This window comes from Spermophilus citellus, assembly GCF_964194105.1.
Source record: "Spermophilus citellus genome assembly, chromosome: 2".
NCBI lineage: Eukaryota > Metazoa > Chordata > Mammalia > Rodentia > Sciuridae > Spermophilus > Spermophilus citellus.
In genome coordinates this window covers 88434264-88458051 of record NC_138183.1, presented here as the reverse complement: position 1 = coordinate 88458051, position 23788 = coordinate 88434264, and the positions used below count along the sequence as shown (strand labels likewise).

At 37.9% G+C, this 23788-nt stretch overlaps 1 protein-coding gene across 1 annotated transcript in view; it reads left to right on the top strand.

Moving 5' to 3' along the window:
• The window catches only part of UBQLN1 (ubiquilin 1), a 48232-nt gene extending 41355 nt beyond the window's left edge, over positions 1-6877 (top strand). The window contains exons 10-11 of the mRNA XM_081266510.1: positions 54-222; positions 2597-6877. Of these exons, the coding sequence (XP_081122636.1) occupies positions 54-222; positions 2597-2749 (322 nt within the window). The 3' untranslated portion in view covers positions 2750-6877. The remainder of the gene's footprint in view (positions 1-53; positions 223-2596) is intronic.
• Positions 6878-23788: the final 16911 nt, after the last annotated feature.

Here is a 23788-nt window from a genome sequence, read left to right as displayed (position 1 = left end):
AGAGTCTAGTTTTACAAGTCCTTAGGTTTGTAATGAATTTGTGCTTTCTCTAGGTTTACTCCTAACCTGGGGGCTTTAGGAAACACTGGAGGCTCTTCAGGAACTAATGGGTCTAGTACTACACCTAGTGAAAACACAAGCCCCACATCAGGAACCACTGAACCTGGACATCAGCAATTTATTCAACAAATGCTGCAGGCTCTTGCTGGAGTAAATCCTCAGGTAACAGTTTCTTTTTCTTCAAGTTTTGCCTTCTTTAATATTAGAAATTTAGGAATTTCTAAAAATAAAAAGGAGGAAAAAAGTAGCTCTTTAGTATTTTGACTAATGAAGAACACAATTTAAAGAATCTTGAATCTAAAATTAAGCATTATAGAAATTGTCAACTTTAGTGCTGTATCATTTGCTAAAGGAAGCATTGTTAATTCTTGGGAAGAATGTTTTAATCCAGTGCCTTATTTGTTTCACAAAATTTTGTCAGGAGGAATAGAAGCTTAATTATCCTCAGAACTCCCTGGATAGTTGTAATATAGTCTTTATTTTTACTTGGAAAAAGCCTGTCTCAATCCTATACCATAACATCACCTCCTGTGTAACTTATGAACATGAACACCCTACCTCTCAGAAATGTTGTTATGTCTGTAAACATTGGCTTTACTAAGAATGCACCATTAGACAAAGATGATTGCCAGTTCAAATCTATTTTGATAGGTTGCCTCCATACTTCAGCATGGAAAAAAGTGTCTCAAGATCTGTTAGATGCAGGAGCTGGGGTTGTGGCTCAAGTGGTAGAGTGCTCACCTAGCACATGTGAGGCACTGAGTTCGATCCTCAGCACCCCATAAAAAATAAAATATATCCACCTAAAACTAAAAAAATAAATTTTTATTTAAAAAAAGTTCTGTTAGATGCTAATTTCAAGCCTTGATAAACAAAGGAGGGTGTTGTTATCGTGTGTGTGTGTGTGTGTGTGTGTGTGTGTGTGTTTTGGTACTAGTGATTGAAACCAGCGGTGCTTAACCACTTAGAAACATCTGCAGCCTTTAAACCAGCGGTGCTTAACCACTTAGAAACATCTGCAGCCTTTTATTAATTTTTTTATTTTGAGACAGGGTCTTGTTAAGTTCCTTAGGACCTCGCTAAGTTGCTGAGACTGGCTTTGAATTTAACCTTTGTCTTGCCTCAGCCTTCCGAGCTGCTGAGATTACAGGCATGTATCGCTGCACCCAGATCATGTTTGTATTCTTGATACCTTGCGTAGTTTCTAGCTTATGGTGGTACTCATAAGTGTTCATGGAATTAATACAAATAAAAGATTTAGTTATTGGACAGAATTAATCTTTATATCAGTTGAGCAGTCTCTCCATTACCAGGTAGACTAGGGTTGTTTGGATATTTATGTTTTTTGTTTTAGTTCATTTCTAAAAGATTTGATGTAGCTGAATTGTCAGCATTAGGAATATAGTTTATGAACTTAAAAGTTTCGGAATTGGCTAGTAAAGTAATTGAATCTCAGCCTTATTGGAACTTCAGGGTTTTATACATGAGAATACTGGCTTATAAAGTTATTCAGGTAGTAAGTAGCCACATAATCTAGTTCTAAACTATTTGCTTTTATGTTTTTCCCATCCCCCATGAGCCTGTAAAATAATGGTTGAAGTTTATTATGGTGCTGCTGCTTTTTATTGTTTTGTTGTTTTGGGGTGGTGCTGGGATTGAGCCCAGGGCCTTTTGCCTGCTAGGCATACACCTATTTACTGAACTACACTCTTAGCCTGTAGGACTTCAATTTTTTAAGGGAAAATTGCACGATCTATTTGAAAAGATTTAAGTGTAAACTAGAGTAAAATAAAGTGCTAACGAATTTTAAATATGTTGAATGTTGGATAATGAGTTCTTTTAAATTAGTGCATCCCAGTTATACAGAATGGTGGGTTTCATTGTGCATATTTGCATGTACATAAAAAACACAATTTGATCAATTTTACCCCCTCCTACTCCTTTCTTTCCCTTTATTCTAATGGTCGCATACTTTCATGGCATCTCTTTTTTTCCCTCTCTGTCTTCCACATATGAGGGAGAACATACTTTTCTCTTTGACTTTGGTCTCTAGTTGATCCATTTTCCTGCAGAAAACTTCACATATACCATATTTTCTTTACCTATCCATTCGGCTGATTCTATAATTTGGCTATTATGAATTGTGTTGCTTTAACCATGGGTATGCAGGTATCCCTAAAGTATGCTGACTTTAGTTCCTTTTATAGCTGGATCTCATATGGTTAGTTCTTTTTTTTTTTTTTTTTAGTTTTTTTGAGGAGCCTCCACACTCATTATCATAGTGGTTGTATTATTTATATAACAAATTCCCACCAATGGTGGTATAAGTGTTTTCTTTTTCCTCCTGAGCCTTCTAGCACTTATTGTTATTTGCGTTCTTGATGATTGGCTAGGCAGGTCCTTATAAAGTACAGTAGATCAGCATATGTTTTTAAAAAGCAGTTAAAGTATGTAAAGTTATTTAGGTGTGACATGGATTGGTTTCCCTTTGAGTAAGCTTGCTTATTTATTTATTTATTTATTTATTTACTAACAGCTACAGAATCCAGAAGTCAGATTTCAGCAACAACTGGAACAACTCAGTGCAATGGGATTTTTGAACCGTGAAGCAAACTTGCAAGCACTTATAGCAACGGGAGGTGATATCAATGCAGCTATTGAAAGGTTACTGGGTTCTCAGCCATCATAGCACCATTTCTGTATCTTGAAAAAAATGTAATTTATTTTTGATAACGGCTCTTAAATCTTTAAAATACCTGCTTTATTTCATTTTGACTCTTGGAATTCTGTGTTGTTATAAACAAACCCAATATGATGCATTTTAAGGTGGAGTGCGGTAAGATGTGTGGGTATTTCTGTGTTTTTCTTTTTTGGAACAGTGGGAATCAATGCTTTTTCATTTAAGGCTACTGCATGCATCAAACACTTCTGCATTTATTGTAATTTTTTAAAAACATCACCTTTTATAGTTGGGTGAACAGATTTTGTCCTGCATCTGTCCATTTTATTTGCTTTTTAAACATTAGCCTATGGTAGTAATTTATGTAGAATAAAAGCATTAAAAAGAAGCAAATCATTTGCGCTCTATAATTTGTGGTACAGTATTGCTTATTGTGACTTTGGCATGTATTTTTGCAAACAAAATGCTGTAAGATTTATACTACTGACAATTTTTGCTTTATTTGAATACTGTATGCACATTTGGGACTGCATTTCTAGAAACATACTGTGATAGGTTATCTAAGCAGAATACCTATAACCAAAAAAGTAAAAATAAGGAAATACTTTTAAAGCTTAGTGTTTCCTAGTTGTATAGAATCTTACAGCATCTTTGATGAACATCTCAGCAAAAGTGCCGGTTAGTCAGGTTTGTTAAAAATATGGTAGAAAAGCTGATTCTGGTTGTCTGTTTAGGGACATTTAATTGTACAGACAGCATAATGTAACATTGTCTCAACATTCACAGATTGACTGTAAATTACCTTAATCTTTGTGCAAACTGAAGGAGCACCTTAGTATACCCCAAGATGCATTTGCCTAGGTCTTTACAGCTTCTCCCATAGTAGTTTAACAGGCATTACAATTTGTAATTGAAATGTTGCTTTCACTGAAAGTGTTGATGTTTCAGTTACTTTTAATCGCCATATAAAAATAGAACAATCTTCTGGGTTTATCAGTTTTCTTTTTCATGCACAGGCAATACATGAATTTAAAATGATTTGTTAGCCACTTGTTTCTGAAGTGTTTGGATAGTTCTATTAAGAAATAGTTAAATATTGTGCTTTTCAGAGACTCAGAGAAGGGAATGGGGGGGGGGGCGAGACGGAATCTATCCTGAATTGGGCCAGCCTAAACTAAATAATACTGGCAATCAAGATTCTGTTAGGATTTCTGTGCATATAGTGTAGTCACGAAGTCTTATTTGGGGTGAAAAAGAGCCGTTTTAACAATGTTGAGTACATTTGGCTGTTCTACAGCCTTTTTCTTCCCTCCCCAAAGAAGTTCTCTTTGCCTAACTCTCAAATTGTTGGGGTGGTACATTCCTTTAGGACCAATTAAAACATAACTTTTAGAGGGTCAGTAATATATTTGGCTGACTCTGGTTCAGTATTCTCTTAGGTCGTTATTTCTCTCATGTACAGTTTCAGGAAATTGAAATGTTAAAATAACCTAAAATGAGTTCAGACCAATAAAATCAAGGGAAATACAAGATGAATTCCATTATTTCTGTAAGTTGCTTGCTATTAAAAAGTCAAGAGGCCAGGTTGCCCACCAGTCCATGCACTGTTCTGACACTTTCCCCAGGAGGAAAACATGTACAGAGGTCAGGGTGGAGGCATGACCACAGGAGGTTAAGAATGTTCATGTGTCTTTACTCTTTCTGCCTTATGCCTCAGTCTGGTTTAAAGACTTTTGTATTGGTGAATGGCAGTATACAGTGTGGGACAGTGTCATAACTAATTTGATGATTTATTAATCACAAAATAACAATAAATCTCTAGCTTTTACACTTGGTTTGTCTTGCCTCTTTTGTAGAAAGATAAAGATGTCTTCTCTCTGTCTTTTAAAAGCTTTTGAAGTAGATTCACCCCAAATTTTGTCACACTTACTCCTTTTAGTAATTTTTCAAGCTTTCCCAATGTTGTATACACTATGTTATGGTGTGTTAAAATTTGCAGCTTACTGGGAAGGGATGTGACTTGGGCTCTGCTCTTTTTTGGTTCTGGCTAGTTAATTTGAGTAAGATTTCATGATTTCTTTTATAATTCTTTAAGATCTTAAAGTACCTTTAAGCTGTTGCAGAGGCATGAGTTTTTGTTTCTGATATGTTTACCTTAGATCTAAATATCTGTTAAATGGTAAAAATCCCACTTAATGATGGTGTGAAAGCCATCTGTATTAAGTAGAAACTGTACTTCACATTTTGAATATTGATATTTCCCCAGGCTAGCAATATGTGATATGATACTCATTTGGGATGTTGGGGAGGCAGCAGCAGCAGCAAGCCATACGTCCAAGTCAGCCACTTAAACATGAGGGTAAAAGACTGTCTCTCCAAGTATACCATGTTGCTAAGCTGTGATGTTTGGTAGGTTAGGTGTTTTAAATGCATTTTCAGCTTAATGGTATTTTCCACTTACAATAGGTTTATCAGGAAGTGAACATATTCTAAGTTGAGCATGTTTGAAATTCTTAAAAGCACAAAACAGACATTTAAAATACAGTAGGCTTAAATTGTTCTCATTGAGTTATTTAGTACAAATTGAATAAAGAATGGTCTAGTAAAAATAACATTTCAGGATTTTATTTCCCAAGTGGAACCTTTATGATATATCCTAAACAAAGTGTAGCAAATATTGAACAATCATAAATCACTGTTGGCCTGTGTGTATTCAGATTCTTAGATTTTAAACTTGGTTTAACTATAGTAGTAAAAGGGGTTTTTGGATTTGGAAAGACAGTATTACTATGTAAATAGGTAAATCAGTGACAAAATATAACAGAATAGATAACAATTAGTGACAAAAGTGAAACTAGACATATTTAACCAAAAAAGCTGATGTGGTTAAGGCAAGGAAATCCTGTATGTTGTACTTTCTCTCAGAGGTTAATATTATACTTGTTAAAAGCTACAAGAAATCCTGCAGTAAAGAAGTCTGTTTGAAAGTGGTTACTCCAGCCTTTTCAAATCTTTTATTTGACCACTTCTCAAGGGAATGCCATATTCAATGACACTCTGTGGGGGAAACTACACCTAGAAATCATCCCTTCTCTGGTATTGCACATGATATTCAGCTATTTTCCTGGGCTTATATATAGCTTGCCATTCTTTCTGGGCTCAGTTAGTTCTGCAGTCTTTTTAAACTGTGTTAATCCAGTGATTTATTTATTCTGAACCACTTTAACCTTTGCCATCAATGGATGTGTTTTCTCATTCTCACCTCTCAGTGCTTTGTTCTATTTTGGTTTTCACTTTTCTGCTCTGAAATTGTCAGTTAAGTAACATCAAATGTCCTTCTCAACTTCTCTATTATCTTTTCTCATAAGCATCCATTACCTCAGAAAGTTGTCATTTTTATTGAACATGTATTAAATTCTTTCCAGTTTCAGTAACTATAACAAGGTTCTGTTCCACATGGGCCTCACATAATAGGAAGTGGAGAGTTGGACAATAAATAACACATATATTGCCTGCCAGGGCTAATGGTAGATAATTTAGTGAAAAATTCAGCATAGTAAGGAGGCTAGGTCAGGAAGGGGGTTGGGGGTTATTCTTACATAAAATAGAGAAAGCTACATTAAGAAGGTGATATTTAGCCAGGCATGGTAGCAAATGCCTATAATCCAGAGGCTAAGGAAGCTGAAGCAAGAGGATCGCAGGTTCAAAGCCAGCCTCAGCAAAAGCAAGGCACTAAGCAACTCAGTGAGACCGTGTCTCTAAATAAACAATAAAATAGGGCTGTGGCTCATTGGTTGAATGCCTCTGAGTTCAATCCCTGGTACCCCCCACCCCCCAAAAAAACCCCAAAACCAAAAAGTGACATTTAAATAGAGACATCATCGGTGTGAAGAACTTGCCAAGAAGAGAAACAAGTAAGTAATTTGTATAACACAGGAGTTCAGGTGGTTAGGCAAGGTGATTTAGGGAGAAAGCAGTATAGAGAATAAGATTGAAGAGATGGGGACTGGGGTTGTAGCTCAGTGGTTGAACACATGCCTTGCATATGTGAGGCACTGGGTTTGATCCTCAGCACCAAATAAATAAATAAGAAAGATTAAAAAATAAAAAACCAACAGCATTTCTTAAAAAAAAAAAGATTGGAGAGTTGCTCTTAGCATTTGTGATTATTGTAGGATTAGGGAGAATTTGCATTTCTGACAAATTCCTAAGTGAGAACTACTGAACTAGGAAAACCTTGTAGAAACATGGAGACTGGTAGGGGTAATAATCTAGCTGAGAAATCACAGGTGCTTAGGCTGTGGTAGTAGTATTGGGAAATGCTAAAAAGTAGCAGATTTGGGGTTGTTTTGAAGGTAGAATAAGATTTTCTAATAATAGTGGAGGTATGAAGTAAAGAACAATAGAATTTAGTCTAAACATGGGGATAATGTAAATCAGTAAGTTTGGTTTTGACATGTTTGTTGTATGTACTTACATATTAATTGGAACATACTGAGAAGGTGGTTGGAAGAACTGCAAAGCAAATGAATAGGTAACTGGAAGGTGAGAATTTAGAGAGCTCCTGTGAAAGCAAGTGAAGAAACTTATTCGCGAGGAGATGTGTATGATTGATTGTTCAATGCTCCAGCTTCGTGTGCTATGACAAGGGGTTTAAAGTGGTGGGGAAAAGTTAGAGTGGACTGAGGAGATAGTGAAGGTCATAGAGATTGCAGTAGTTGTAGGGAGAGGCATGTGTTGGTGGTGTGGAAGTTTGCCTTCTTTCTGCCTTCTTTCCGGTTGGGAAATCCATCATGTTTGTATTCTGTTGGGAGTTATCAGTATATGATCATTCACAGAAAGGGTTGAGGGAAGCAGTCTTAAAGTAACTGTTTTCTACCAAAAATCACAGAGAGACAGGAGGAGTTGTTCATTTTTGATTCACAGAATAGTTTTTTTTTTAAATTTTAATTTTTTGAATAAAAATCACCTGAGTTACATAGGCTAAGGTGTGTGAGAGTAAGTTTCTGGTTCTTTCCAGTAGTCATTTTCTCAGCTGGGGCTGCCTTTCATTGTCAGGAAAAAGTGGCTTTTGTGTATCCCATTTGAACTGTTCTTTGTGAGTAACATCTTTTGCAGTAGAGGAGAAACACCCCCTTTCTAACATTTCTGTTTTAGTGAAATTGAGTAGAATGAAATTGAGATTTCCTCTAGAACTAGGACAGTGGTGTAGCACATCCTCAGTTTGTTATCCTACTCTATACATGTTAATGTTTGTTTTTCTAACTTCTAATTATAACATGACTAGTCAAGACTCACAGCCCACTCTTGTCTTGCTTTACTCTGTCCTTAGAGTAGTGATAGGCATGGATAGGGCCACTAATTTTCCTTCAGAAATCCAAAGGTCGATGTGGAGCCAGATTCTTTAATGGGCATATAATCATCAATTGTGCATTCGGTCTAGATTTTTAAATTTGTTCTTTTTAATTATTCATGATAGTAGAATCTATTTTGATATGTTTATATAAACATGGAATATATTTTATACTAATTAGGATCCCAATCTTGTGGATGTACACAATGTTGAGATTCATTGTGGTGTATTCATATATGTACATAGGAAAGTCAAGGTCAGATTCTTTCACAGACTAGATTCTTTTTGAAAAGAAAAGTCATTCAGACATATTCTTCACTCCTTACATTTGCTAGAGAGGGGAGGGAATTTCTGCTGTTGAGTATTATCTAATGCTTTAAAACCAAATACTCCATAAGTTGTGGCTTAGGAGCAAGTCAGCCTCCCCATCCGCCAATACTGCAGAGTGAACCCAGGACCGTACACATACTAGACAAGTGCTCTATCCACTGAGCTATATCCCCATCTCTTATTTTGTTTGTGAATGAGCATTTTTAGTAGGATTTGATGAATATAGATATAGTGATTTTCCCAGATATCGAGAATTTACATGGAAGAGGGGTTATTCACATGGCTTTATAAGCATGCTTTCATCTGGGAGTGTACTCAGGATCTAAGTTCTCTCCAATTTTGGGCCTTTCTACAGGGCTGCTTGTATTTGTGTACAACATGGTGACTGGGCTTCAAGAGCAGATATTAAGAAAAATGAAAGCTGCCTGCTTTTAAAATCCTGGGCCCAGTATCATTTCTCCCATAGTCTGATGGTCAAGCAGTCTTAGCTTGTCCAGATTTGAGAGGTCAGAGACCCCATTGCTGATGGGAAGAATATTAAAGAATTTGTGAACATCTTAAACTACAACACACTCTAATCCCAGTAGGAGAAAAATGATGAGTGCATTTTTCTACTTAACTGTTCCTGTCTAAGAAAAGTTGTGACTCAGCTGCTTGTTGAATATTATAGAAGGAACTAGGTTATTCTTGACTTTGAGTCCTGTTCTCTGGGAAACAGTCTGCAAAAGAGGCATACATTGTAGTCTACTTCCTTGTGGCAGTGAGGTTAGGAAGATGGGCATGACCCCTGTGGGCCTTTGGCTTGTATTTTTTAAAAAAAAAAAAACTGTGGTAAAATACCTATGATATAAAATTTACCAATATAGTTATTTTAAAGGGTACTATTTAAAGTGGTATTAAGTATATTTATAGTATTCTATCATCACTATCATCTAGAACTTTTTCATCACCCAAAATGAAACCCTGTAGCCATTAAACAGTCACACTCTTCTATTCTCCCCTCACTCCAGTCCCTGGCAACTGCTGGTTTGCTTTGTCTCTGCATTTATATTCTCTGCAAAGTTCATTAATATGTATCTTCATGTCTGGCTTCTTTCACTTAGTGTGTTCCGAAGAACCATCCATATTGTACAATGTATTTCATTCCATGGCTGAATTATATTTCTTCATTTGTATTTACCACATTTTACTTATTTGTCTGTTGAAGAGCACTTCGGTAATTTGCCTGTTGTGAATAATGGTTCAGTGAACATTGCTGTACAAGTTTGAATTTGTTTTCAGTTCTTTAGGATATATACCTAGGAGTAAAATTGCTGAGTCATATGGTAATTCCATTTTTAGTTTTGACAGCTGCTAAATTATTTTCCATAGGGGCTGTCCCTTTATTTATTTATTTTTCCCTTCTTTTTTTTTTTTTTTTTTTTTTTTAATTTTGGAGATAAGGTCTTGCTTAGTTGCACAGGCTGGCCTTGAATTTAAAATCTTACCTCAGTGTCCTGAGTGGCTGGGATGACAGTTGTGCACCACTGTACCCAGTGGGTATATCATTTTTATTTTTGCCATCAGTTTCTATATTTCCCAAGGTGTGTTTTGTTTTGCTTTTTAAATGTTCATTCTGTTAGGTATGTCCTTGTGATTTTAATTTGCATTTCGGTAATGAGTAATTTTTGTTTAATTTGCAATTGGTCTGTAATTTGCAAGGGGAAGACTAGAATATTTCACCCATTCCCACCCCTGCTCTTGGGGGGGGGAGAGCGGGGAGAACAAGGACAAATAATGCATCAAAGAAAACAGAATTATTGGATGTTGAAATGGTGCTGGTGACATTCCAAGATGATCTTGGAATGACCAAATAGAGGTGTCTGGTTCCTGCCTCATTCACAAATATGAATCAAAACAATGAATGAATGGTTGCATTTCAAGGAGAGTGGCTGAGGAAGAACATTGGAACTCAGCAAAGGAAGAGATGGAAACCTTGTAGGGCATGGAAAGTTGTAGGCTATTGAGCTTGCAGCTGATATTCCTTGGGATCTTGGGCTTAACCTCCTTGGATCTTCAGAGTCTCAGGATGTGCACTTAGGGCCTTGGTATTACTTGCTTGCATCTTCTTCAAAGTCTTCAGTTGTCCTTCTTGGCAAAATGCATGTTCTCAGGTATGCTCTTGTGGGGAGCCATTTGTGGACTAAAAGCAATGTTGCAGCCATTAGGCAGGAAAGTTTGTTATCAGAAACTCAGTAGCAATCCCATTGGTTTGAGAATGCCTGGTTCATGTGGCATCGCTCTATCTCAAGTTAAGCACAGCACTGCAGATGGGTGGGACTCACTAAGAGCCAAACAGCCTGCCTATCCCCTCCTGTTTTTCTGAGAAGAATCAAGCACCAAGACAAGACTCCTCCTTTATACCTACCAATCCCCATTGATCTGTACCACTATAAATAAAGCAAGCATGGGCTGCATCTTTGTACCCTTCTGGTTGTCTTAACCCTTCACTGCGCCCCCCCCCCCAAAAAAAAAAAAAAAAACAACAACATATTTCTGGTCTTGTGTATTTTGTGGAACTGTTTTCATAGCTTTTATTTTATTTCGTACCCAGCCCATCCCTAGAACAGAATAGAAATTCAAAAATTAATCCATCTTTACAGCCAACTGATTTTTCAAGAAAGATGCTAAGAGCATCCATGGGAGAAATGACAGTCTCTTCAAAACATGGTGGTGGGAAAATGGAGGAGATATATAAATTTTTATATATATAATTTCCCTCGCCCATGTGGGACGTGAGAGACCCTTAAGAGATTCATATCTTTGTGATTGGGGCTTATTCATGCCATTTTTAGGACTGATTTGATGTGGTATTGTTCTTGGACTTGGCCATATCTTATTTGTAATCTATGACTCCCTGAGTACCTGGAACCAGAAAAGGAAGCAAAAGTAGCATTTTATATACTAATAACAGATTGGTTGAAAGGAAAATAAAAAATGTAATGCTGTTCATGGTAACTTTAAAACTAACAAACACTATGACAGATTTGACCAAGAAAGAGAAAGATCTCTATAATGAAAATTATAGTGCTCTACAATGAAAATTATAGTGAAGAAAGAAATGAAAGAGGACACACAAAACAATGGAACAACATCTCATGCTTTAGATTGGAGGAACTGACATTGTTAAAACATCCATACTACCCAAAGCAACGTGTAGATTCAATGTACTCACCATCAGTATACCGGTGTTTTTCACAGAACTAGGGAAAAAAACAAAATGCATGTGGAACCACGAAAGATCCAGAATAGACAAAGCAGTCCTGAGCACCTCCATCCCAAAACAAAGCTTGAGGCAGCCCAGTCAAAATATACTACAAACTACTGACTTCAAAATATACTACAAAACTACAGTGATCAAAACTGTATGTTGCTGGCATATAAAAACATATATGAAACATAGAACAGAATAGAAATTAAAAAATTAATCTGTCTTTACAGCCAACAGGTTTTTCAAGAAAGTTGCCAAGAGTATCCATAGGAGAAATGACAGTCTCTTCAAAACGTGGAGGTGGGAAAATGGAGGGGATATATAAATTATATATATATGGATGAATGAAACTTGCCACTTCTCAGCATGTACAAAAGTCAATTCAAAATGGATCAAGGATCTAAATGTAAGATCCCAAACTATTAAACTGCTAAAGGAAAACACTTCAAGATGTTGGGCTAGGCAAAGATTTTTTTTTTATAAGACTTAAAAAGCATAAGCAATAAAAGCAAACCTGGATAAATGAGATTATATTAAACTAAGAAGCTTTTACACAGTAGATAAAACAGTTAAGAAGTGACAGAGGGCTGGGAATATTATAGTTCAGTTGGTAGAGTGACCTAGAGAATGGGAGACAAATATTTGTAAGCTTTTCATTTGACAAAAGGTTAATACCTAGAATATGTAAGGAATTAAATAGCAAAATAATAATAAATAAAAATAATAAAAATGGGCAAAGGATTTGATTACATTTTTTATTTCTTAATTTTCATTATAAAATTTGTTCTTTTTAGTTATACATGATGAATGTATTTTGACATTAACTGTACATGGAGTACAACTTCCCATTCTTCTGGTCATATGTGATGTGGAGTTACATTGGTCATATATTTATACATGAACATAGGAAAGTAATGTCCAATTCATTCTATTGTATTTCCCTGAATAGATATTTCTTTAAAGAAAATATACAAATTGGGGCTGGGACTAGCTCAGTGGCAGAGCGCTTGCCTAGCATGTGTGAGGCACTGGGTTCAATCCTCAATACCACATAAAAATAAATAAAATAAAGATACATTGTCTATCTACAACAACAACAACAAAAACTTAAAAAGGAAAATACACAGATGGCCTAAAGGTATGTGAAAAATGCTCAATATCACTAGTCATCAAAACTACAATGAGATACCATCTTACTTTATCTAAAAAACAGTGCTGGTGAGGATACAGAGAAGAGAACCCAATGCACTATTGGTGGGAATGTGAATTAGTATAGACATTATTCAAGATGGTATAGGAGTTCTTCAAAAAACTGAAAAATAGAACTACCTATGAACTAACAATCCTACTTCTGGTATATATCCAAAGGAAATTAAATATTATATCAAGGAGATACCTACCCAACCAAAATATAAAATCAACTGAGATGTCCATTGGTGGTCCAGTGGATAAAGAAAATGTGGCATATTTGCACAAATACTATTCAGACATAAAAAAGGATGAAATCCTCTAATTTGCAACAACATGGATAGAATGAGAGGTCATAGTGTTAATTGGAACCAGGTATAGACAAAGATTCCATGTTCTCATTTGTGGAAATTAAAAACATTGATCATATAGAAATCAATCACATAGAAGTAATAGAGAATAGACAGGAGTCACTAAAGGATGGAAAGGGGAAGGGCAACAAGTGACAGCAAAAAGGGTAGATCATGGGTGCTAAAATTAGGGAAACTAGTTCTAATGTTCTGTAGCACAGGAGAGTAACTATAGTCTGCAACAGCTGTACATTTCCAAATAACTAGAGAAGAGTTTGAATTTTCCCAGCACAAAAATAGTATTTAAGGATATGGAAATGTTAATTATCCTGATTTCAACATTATACTCTGTATCAAATTGTAATGCTGTATACCACACATAAGTACAAGCACTTAAGTCAGTTTAAAAATCAATAAAAAAAAGTGTTGCTGGTTGTAGGCAATACTATTGACCAACCTGAACTTGGGTTTTTACAGAAAAATCTTAGAAGTTCTATATTCTTTTCTCATTGCTTTCTCCATCTAACTCTCGTACATGACCACCCAACATGACTTTAATCTCCTCTTGAAGGTATGATTTGTGCCATATCCTCATATGCTAGTATATGCTACTTTGCATGCATATACGGTGTGCCCTTTGAACACTTATCTCAATTTTGAAGTGACACTGTTGGAAGTCCCAAGATCACATAGGCATAGGCGATGGGTGCAAACAAGCTTAGTAAAGGCATGTGGGTGAAATGTTCATGGAGAAGACACGTGAGTGATGATGATTTCTATTCATATGAGAAAGACACGAAACATTTATTAGACAGTAAGGCAAGTAGATGGTGACATCCTTAAGAAATTGACGCATTAGTTGAGAGTTACAGAGTTTTATCGGCAAAGGTGTAGTAGTTCTCAAGCCTTGCTTCTCATTTGAATCAACTAGAGATTAAAACATTTATTCTCTCTGGGTGAAGCTCAGGCATGAATTTTTAAAAAGCTCCCAGAATGGATCAAGAGTACAATCAATAATAAATGCTGGGGAGGATGTGTGTGTGTGGGGGGAAGGTACACTTGTACATTGTTCATGGTACTGCAGAATTTAAAAAAGAAAAAAAAAAGCTCCCAGATGATTATAATATCCTGGCAGCATTGAGAACCATTGATTTAAAGGAAATGGGAATTTATTAGTAATTTAAAGCAATGCTTCTCAAATAAACTGCATGAATCACCTGGGATCTTGTTAAAATGCATGTTCTGATTCAGAAACTAAACAAAAAAGTATTCAAGACATAAATGTAAGAAACTGAAACCATAAGACGCTTAGAAGAAAACAGATGTACATCTTTGTGTCCTTGTTTTTTTTTTTGTTTTTTTTTTTAGTGGTTTATTAGATATGACACCAAAACTCAAGCAACCAGTGAAAAAATAGGTAAATAGTACTTCATAGTACTTTTGTGCTTCAGAGGAGATAATCGTGAAAGCTAAGAAATTGAGGGAATGAGAGAGATTTGCAAGTCATATATGTGATAAAGAACTGATTGATTTAATAGACAAGTCAACAACAACAAAAGAATTCCTTAAAATAGAGCTGAAAAAAAAAGTGTTTCTTCAAATATAAACAAGTGGGCAATAAGCACATGAGAAGATGCTCCACATCATTAGGAAAATGCAAATTGAAACCTGAAGGTGGTAACACTTTGCACTTACTAGGATGGCTTTAATCTCAAGAACCAACCAGTAAGTGTGAGGATGTGAAGATACTAGAACCCTCTGTCCATGCTAGTGAGAATGTAAAGTGCTGTGGCCACTTGGAAAATAGTTGAACAATTTCTCAAAAGACTTAACTGTGGAGTTAGTGTTTGATCCAGTAGTTCCACTGTTTGGTTTTTATGTATTTAAGAAAAACAAGAACATGGTTCTACAAAAACTTGTACAGGAGTGAATATTCATGGCAGCATTATTCTTAACAGCCAAAAGGAGAAACAATCCAAATATCTGTGAACCATGCATAGATTTTTTTTTTTTAAATACATAGAAATGTTATCCAGCAACAGAAAGGAATGAAATACTGGTACAGGGCCAGACTTCTTTCTTTCCATTTTTTTTTTTTTTTTTTTAACTCAGGCCCTGAGTGCTCCCTGAACATGTGTTGGTTGGTGTTGGACCTGATAGACAACTTACACAACTTCTCAAGGTCTTTTCATTCCCACATAGCTCATCCATAAGAATTCTAGCTATAGAAGAGAAAGTGGTGTGTGTCCTCAGACGTTGACCATGTCACTGAAGTCTGTGATCTCAGAGTATAACCAATACAGTGAAAATGGGGCGGTAGCCTTGCATGTGTTATCCTCCCCAGTGCAAAGTCTGCCCTCCATACTGGGAATTGAACCTGAAAAATGCAAGGTAAGCACACTACTACTGAACTACGTCCCTAGCCCTTTTGATTTTATTTTGAGACAGGCTCTCACTGAGTTGCTTAGGTTGGCCTTGAACTTGGAATCCCCTCCCCGCTTCTTGAGTAGTTGGGGTTACAAGATTCCGTCATCATGCCCAGCTTTCTTCTTAAGTAAGTGTGAGCCTATCTAGTGGAGAATATGAATCTAATGAAACAATTCTTTGTAATCCTACAAAAAAAAATTTGGTTCAGATTTCACTTTGTGGGATTTTTTCAATTTTTTATTTTTATTTTTTGCTTCAATGGACTTTAGAACCTAGTCTTGCCGAAATGTGTACTGCAATATCACTCTGGAAATCCTACCAATTCTTACCTCTTGTGAAGGGATGTTCAAATTAAACGCTCCCATCTGAACTCTTTGCTTCTCCTTCTAAAGATTTGTGTCCTCAGCAAATTCAAATAAAGGCCTAAAATACCTTAGTGACAATGATCTCTCCAATGAGAAAAAGAGAAGCAATCCTCTCATCTAGGAGCTAACCTGGTTTTAAATCTAAGCCTCTGCGTCCTCCTGAACATGAAACACATATACAGGACACCTACATCACTAGACTTCTCTGCAGCTAAGATGAATCAAGACAAAGACCATTCTGATGTCTGAACACAAGAGAAAAACGTGAACACTGCCCCCATCACAAAAGTGATCAATTGTACCCTTAACCTCACTTCATTCCTCTCATACTATGACTGACACCTAGTCCCAGTTCTTGATGGCCTCCTTTTAGTGAGCCCTGCTTCTTTTGAACTCTCCCCCAAATCACCTATCATATATTCACATCTTCTTTAGTTCTAACATCTTACCAAGATCCCCCCACAGTTCTTGAAGTATATGTTCTTTATATAACAAGTAATAAACCTAGCTTGTTGAATGCAGGTGAGTTCCTGCATTATGTGGAGCTGAGTAGTGGCTTCCCTATTTGGATTAGGATTGCACTTCTCATTTTGTCAGCCTTTACAGTCTCCCACAAACCACCAATGTTATGGTTTGGTTCCCTGCACTCTCCCCTCCACCCCCCCCCCCCATATCTTTTGGGCATTCAAGTTTTTGCTTGTCCTTCCATGGACTATTGTGGTTTGGAGACATTTCCCCCAACACCATCACCATCTGATTGGGTCCTCAGTTTAAGTATGTGTTAACACATTAACTCTGAAATCTCACAAAGGCGGAGTTCAGTTTCCACAGAATCCTGTCTTGGTTGGATAGTTGCTGGGGGAAAACTGCTGGAAGAATTGAAGATTATTAGGAAATCTGCACCAGTCAACATTCCACATCTGACTTTCTATGAAGCTCGTCCAAACAACTCCCTTCAGTGCTTTGACAATGCTTATATGCTGGATATCCAATCTAATTCTACTTCTTTGGTAATTGCTGGGCATTCATACTGCCCATAATACAGTTAATACCCTGCCCTCAATTATTTTGAATATATAGATTTGCTGTTCAGTGAAGGGAGAATATATTTGAATATCAACATTTCAGAAAATTAAAATCCCTGGTCAATCAGTTCTTTAAGCCAACTTATTTCAATTTCCTCCTTGGTTTTCCAAAAGATTTGTGTCCAAATTTCTTAATTTTCAATTCCTCTCCCATCATTGAAAAGAAAAAAGTGATCATTAGAGCAAATGAGCACTGAACCCTGGAGTGCCTTGTGACACCCACTATGGTTGTCTTGTCCATAGTTCCCCAGTGAGTTTAGCAGGTTGCTGGGTCATCCCATGCTCCCTGGTCCTCATCCCAGACCTTGTTTAATTTAACCTGGCCAAGGTGCAGTGGGAGATGCCATCAGGAATTAAGAAGGAAAAGCTATCAAAGCCAAAGTACAAGATTCACATTCTTACAGGGGGTTTACAACCCCTGCTCCACTCTGCAATCTGAAGAGCACGGTGGGAGCTATGGCCTCACTTCTTTAGATTCCCGGAGATGGCAAGTATAACAAGATCTAGAATTTGTGTCAGGTTTTGGTCTTAGCACTTGGAATATTTTAGCTCAGTTCTCACAACTTAGGAGGCAGATGTTATCCCTGTTAAATAGGATAGGAAAATTAATCCAAAATTATTTTTTTTTTTTAATTGTTTTAAGGGCTGGGGATGTGGCTCAAGCGGTAGCGCGCTCGCCTGGCATGCGTGCGGCCCGGGTTCGATCCTCAGCACCACATACCAACAAAGATGTTGTGTCCGCCAAGAACTAAGGAATAAATATTGAAAGTTCTCTCTCTCTCTCTCTCTCTCTCTCTCTCTCACTCTCTCTCCTCTCTCACTCTATAAAAAAAATAAAAAATTGCTTTAATTAGTTACACATGACAGTACAATGATCTTGATATATCATACATTTGAATCAGATGGGATATAATTTCTCATTTTTCTGAGTGTACAGGTTGCAGAATCACATTGGTCATGCAGTCACATATATACACACAACAATAATAATGTCTATTTTATTCTGCTATCCTTCCTTTCCCCCATCCCCTCCCCTCCCCTCCCCTCCCCTCCCATCACTTGTCTCTACCCAATCTAATGTGACACACTACTTTCCCCCCCCCTCACATCATCATACATGCATTCTGTATAATGATGAGGATCTTCTTCCGTGCAATTCCCCTTCTCCCTCCCTTTCCCTCCCACCTTTCTTCCCTATCTAGAGGTAATCTTCTCATGCTCTTCCTCCTTACCCCATTTTGAGTCACCCCCTTTATATCAGAAAAAACATTCGGCATTTGTTTTTTGGGGGGCTTGGCTAACTTCACTTAGCATAATCTGCTCTAATGCCATCCATTTCCCTGCAAATGCCATGATCTTGTTATTTTTTAGTGCTGAGTAATATTCCATTGTGTATAAATGCCACTTTTTTTTTTATCCATCTGTTGATGGGCATCTAGGTTGGCTCCACAGTCTAGCTATTGTGAATTGTGTTGCTATAAACATTGATGTGGCTGTGTCCCTGTAGTATGCCGTTTTTAGGTCTTTTAGGTATAGTTCGAGAAGAGGAATAGCTGGGTCAAATGGTGGTTCCATTCCCAGCTTTCCAAGGAATTTCCATACTGCTTTCTATATTGGCTGCACTAATTTGTAGTCCCACCAGCAGTGCATGAGTGTACCGTTTTCCCCCGCATCTTCGCCAGCACTTGTTGTTTGACTTCATAATGGCTGCCAATCTTACTGCAGTGAGATGGTATCTTAGAGTAGTTTTGATTTGCATTTCTCTGATTGCTAGAGATGGTGAGCATTTTTTCGTGTATTTGTTGATTGATTGTATATCCTCTTCTGAGAAGTGTCTGTTCAGGTCCTTGGCCCATTTGTTGATTGAGTTATTTGTTTTTTTGTTGTTTAACTTTTTGAGTTCTTTGTATACCTTAGAGATTAGAGCTCTGTCTGATGTGTGAGGGGTAAAAATTTGTTCCCAGGATGTAGTAGGCTCCCTATTCACCTCAAAACAGGCTGGTAGACCAATGGTACAGAATAGAGGACACAAAGACTAACCCACAAAATTACAACTACTTTATATTAGACAAAGGTGCTAAAAGCATGCAATGGAGAAAGGATAGCATCTTCAACAAATGGTGCTGGGAGAACTGGAAATCCATGTGCAACAAAATGAAATTGAATCCCTATCACGATGCACAAAAGTTAACTCAAAATGGATCAAGGATCTAGGAATCAAACCAGAGACTCTGCATCTAATAGAAGAAAAAGTTGGCCCTAATTTCCATCACGTGGGGTTAGACCCCAAGTTCCTTAATAAGACACCTATAGCACAAGAATTAAAACCAAGAATCAACAAATGGGATGAATTCAGAATTCTTCAGTACTGAGAAGGGGGACTAGCTAGTATTGAGAGCCCTGCCGAGGGATGGCAAGAAGTGTTTGCAGTGATGGAGAAATATTTCATATTGTTTTGAGCCACTGCAAACTGTTCCCACCTTGGTCTTCTTCCCAAGTCAGAAGGGCTGATTTGGGAACAACATTCCCCTGTCCCTAGTTCAAGGACATGCTCCAAGCATCAGTGGCTGGAGGGATTCTCAGGGCTGTTTGTGCATGTGTGTCCTCCCTGGCCACAAGAGGGCAGTACTGCCCACATGGTAGCCACCTTGTGGTCACTTTTGGGAAGGACAGAGCAGTGGTTTTCAACTTGTTGATTCATGGCTCCTTTCTTTTTTAAAACAACTATTTCCTGATGCTCATTTTACAATCTCAAGATGAAATTAATTGCTAATGAAACTTACCTGATCCAATAATAATGAGGTCTTAACTCTAATATAAAGGAGACATAAAACTACCTAGATGAACACAACTACCCTAGATGAACACAGTGGGATAAATGCTTGTGCCAATTGGTGGATCTCTGTGAAAGGAGATTATCATACCAGTCCATAAAAATAAATGCAAATGGATATAGGTATATTATGTTGGTGGCAAATACACCATGATTTTTTTAAATGGTCAACAAATGTTGGTGAGGTTAAAAGTACAGTAGAATACTATTTTCCCTTTATATGCAAAGTTATTGCATTCTTGGAAATTTCAGAGTATATTAAAACTTCAAAAGTATTTTCATGTATAACATAGATCTGCATTGTTACAATAAGCGGGTTTGCTGGACATGGTCACACACTCCTGTAATTTCAGTGACTCAGGAGGCTTAGGAAGGTGGGTTGTTTGAGGGCAGCCTGGGCAACTTAGACCCTGTTTCAGAATAAAACATAAAAAGGACTGGGAATGGAGCTCAGTGATTGAGCACCCAATCCCTAGTATGGGGGGAGGGGAGGCTTTCATTTAGTGATACACGACGTCCAACAGAATACTTGGAAATCAGTTCTTTTTTGTTGAGAACTGGCATGTACTGCATGAAGTCTTGTTCCTTGTCTGCTGAATGGCAGTACCTGTTGTTTCCCATTCATTACCATCATTGTGACCAGCATTTTGACACAAAACCAATGGCTTTATGGGTTCTAGAGGGCTGGAACAACTGAACTGCACTTGGAGATGCCAAAGTTTTCCAGATGTCCCCAGACTGGAATAGGAGCCTGTTATCTGTGCCTACTTGTGTCACACTGTCTTAGAGCCATGTGTTTGCTTGTTCAGACCCCTGCTTCTTGAGGATAGGTCCCACCTTCATTTCTTTTTCCCCAGTACCCTTCCTGAGAGTGGGGGCTGCTGAATAAACCAAGACAAGAAGCTTCATTTCTGCCAGCCACTTCTTGAGGTTCTGCCTCCAGTTCACCATTACAGCCTATAAGAGGTTATCTAGAACATAGAAAGGCAGCTCACAAATTACAGTCAAAGGTATCCTCAAATCCAGAATGGCTGAAGAACACAGTCTACTTCTCAGTAAGTCCCACATGAACTTCTGCCCTCCAGCATGGGAATAGATTAGTGCTTCATCTCGGGTGAAGATGAAGTAGCTGGCTTGCTCTTAGGGATTGTATTAAAAAATATTTATCCTCAATGTGATGTGGTTGGAAACTGTATATTCAGGCCTGTTGCTTCCCTCTCTCTGATTCTTTCCAAGTGGGAGGGAGCTGGCACTTGATCTGAAGTTGTGCCTCTCTTCACACATTGTGGTGTATTTGCTGGACTGATTTTTTTTTTAATTGAGGTAATTTTCATACCATCAAATTCAGCACTGTAAAATATACTTTAGTAGTTTTTAGTATATTCTACTACATTGTGCAAACACTACTGCTATCCACTTCCAGAACATTTTATCACCCCAACAAGAAACCTTGAACCTATTAGCAGTTAGTCCCAATTCCCATCTTATTCATCCCATAGCAACCCACTAATATGCTTCCTATTTCTATAGATTCACCTGCTCTGGATCTTTTGGCTAAATAGCTTCATGTAAAATTCTTACATACATGTATGAATATATAACAAGGAATTCCACTATTATGTATGGTCATAACACACCATTTCTTGAAAATCCAGAAAAAGTAAAGGGTTTTTATGTTTTAAAAAATAATTAAATGGGCTGGGATTGTGGCTCAGCAGTAGAGCACTTGCCTAGCACGTGCGGGGCCCTGGGTTTGATCCTCAGCACCACATAAAAATAAATGAATAAAATAAAGGTATTGTGTCAACTACAACTAAAAAAATATTTAAAAAATAATTAAAATAAATGGCAAATAATATGTAGCATTTTTTTGGTTTCTTTCACTTAGTGCAATATGTTCAAGGTTCATCTGTGTGGTTGTGCCTATCAGTACTTCACTTCTGTTGATGATTAATTGTAAGAATATTCATTCATCATCTGATTGACTTGAATCTTAGAAATGGCTTGATCCATCTTCCTTGTCTTTGTGTATTCACTTCACTCAAAGGTCTCCTCAACCTCAAAACCAACCACAAAACCAAGAGAAACATTTAAGAGGGGAGAGGCTGTCCTTTTCCTCTGGGAAGACTGTCTTAGCAAGTCCAGCTTACCCTGTGGTCTGCTATACCCAAGGCCATGTAAATCAGTATCCTTGGCCAGAAAGGAAATTCACCCCACCCCTTTGTTTAGTCCCTTCTATCTGTGATCCCAAACAACAGCCACTCTGTGCAGCACCTCCCTCCCACCCTGTCAGCCCAAAACTTCACTTCAGAGGTTGCATATTGTCGATAGCAAATTGTAGGAATTATTGGTCAGAACCAAGCCAGCGCTGAACTTTACTTTTGTCATAAGTCTTCCTGAGCTGCTCTCTGGTGGTGCTCAGCACAAACTATCAAAAACAGAGTCCTGATGACCTGAACTTACCCTAAGTTCCCAGCCTTGGCTGCTTATCAGAGCCGGCTACGGATCTCAGATCAGGGACCCAGGCTCCCTCCTGAGAGATGCTGGTGCAGTAGGCTTGTAACAAGTGGGAAAGCATCCATATGTTTTACTTCTTCAAGTGATTGGTTCTAACATGCAGCTGAGGTTGAGAACCACTGTCTTCCTCTATTTGTCCTTTTCTTGTCACCATGAGAGAGGGCCCAGGGCCCAGAATGGTAGTCCAACTGTGGAGCAGCTGTGGAGGTCTGGTCCAAATCTTTTGTCAAGGAATGTGCTTTGGCTTCTGTTATGGGAAGGGAACTGGGGGTAGGGCACAGTCTACCCAGAACATGTCTTTCTGCAGGTCTAAATCCCTATTCTCAAGGGCCCTGCCACATTCATCCTTTCTCATGAGGACTATAGCCTGAGAGTATTAGATGCCTTATCTCTCCACCCAAACTTAAGTCACCTGAGAGGTAAGGCTTTGTGTTCCTCAAACCCTACAGAATGCCCATCACAGCACACAGGGGACTAAGTACAATGGGTTCATTGATGCCATCTTGTGCAGGAGCAGAGTTTCATCTATCTGGAATATGTTAATTGGATAACTTTAAGTGTTTGGATTCTGAATAGGAGGGTCAATATAAATTGAAGCCAGATAAGAGATGCTCCAAATAGCTTGGCAGGGAGAAAAATCCAAGACTTTACATTTTTTTTAGGCAAGAGCCATCCACTAAAAAACAAATCAAATAAAAAAACCCCCATCCACTCAAAAGTACCCTTTTAAAAGTTCCCCAGTAAGCTGTTGAGTCTGAGGCTCGTGTGTATGAGACTGCATGCCCTTGTGAAAGAAGTAATTCATTCTAAAACTTACTCTAGCCAGAGCTAACCAGGGGCCTGCGGCAGTGGCTGGGTTCTGTGATAGTGAATCGGACAGAAGAATAATGCATCTTGGGAGCGTAGGAGGAAGAAGGGCTGTAATCAGGCCCAGGCTGCTCAGATTGCAGCCTCCATATATGGGTCCTTTGTAAGCTGTGTGCCAGAGGCACACCTGCACCTCTGACCTCCCACCTAGTAAGCTGCTCAGCCCAGCTGCTACATGCCAGCAGGACCTTGGTGCCCATGGCAAGGTTGTTTCATGACAGCCACAACAGCTCTTGTGCTACTTCTCTGCCTACCTAGTGTCCACCACTGAAGGGTTTTACACAGGGGGGTGGACAGGCAGATACCACTGGTCTTAAAGCTTTCTCTGGACCCCCAATGCCTCCTCTAAAACTAAGGAAGGCCTGGATCAAAAAGTCCCATGTTTCATTCACTCAAATTCACCTTTGGAGTTTTGGTATATCCATGAACCATGTGTACTTTTTATTTATCTTGAATTCATTTTTTTTAAATACCAGGGATTGA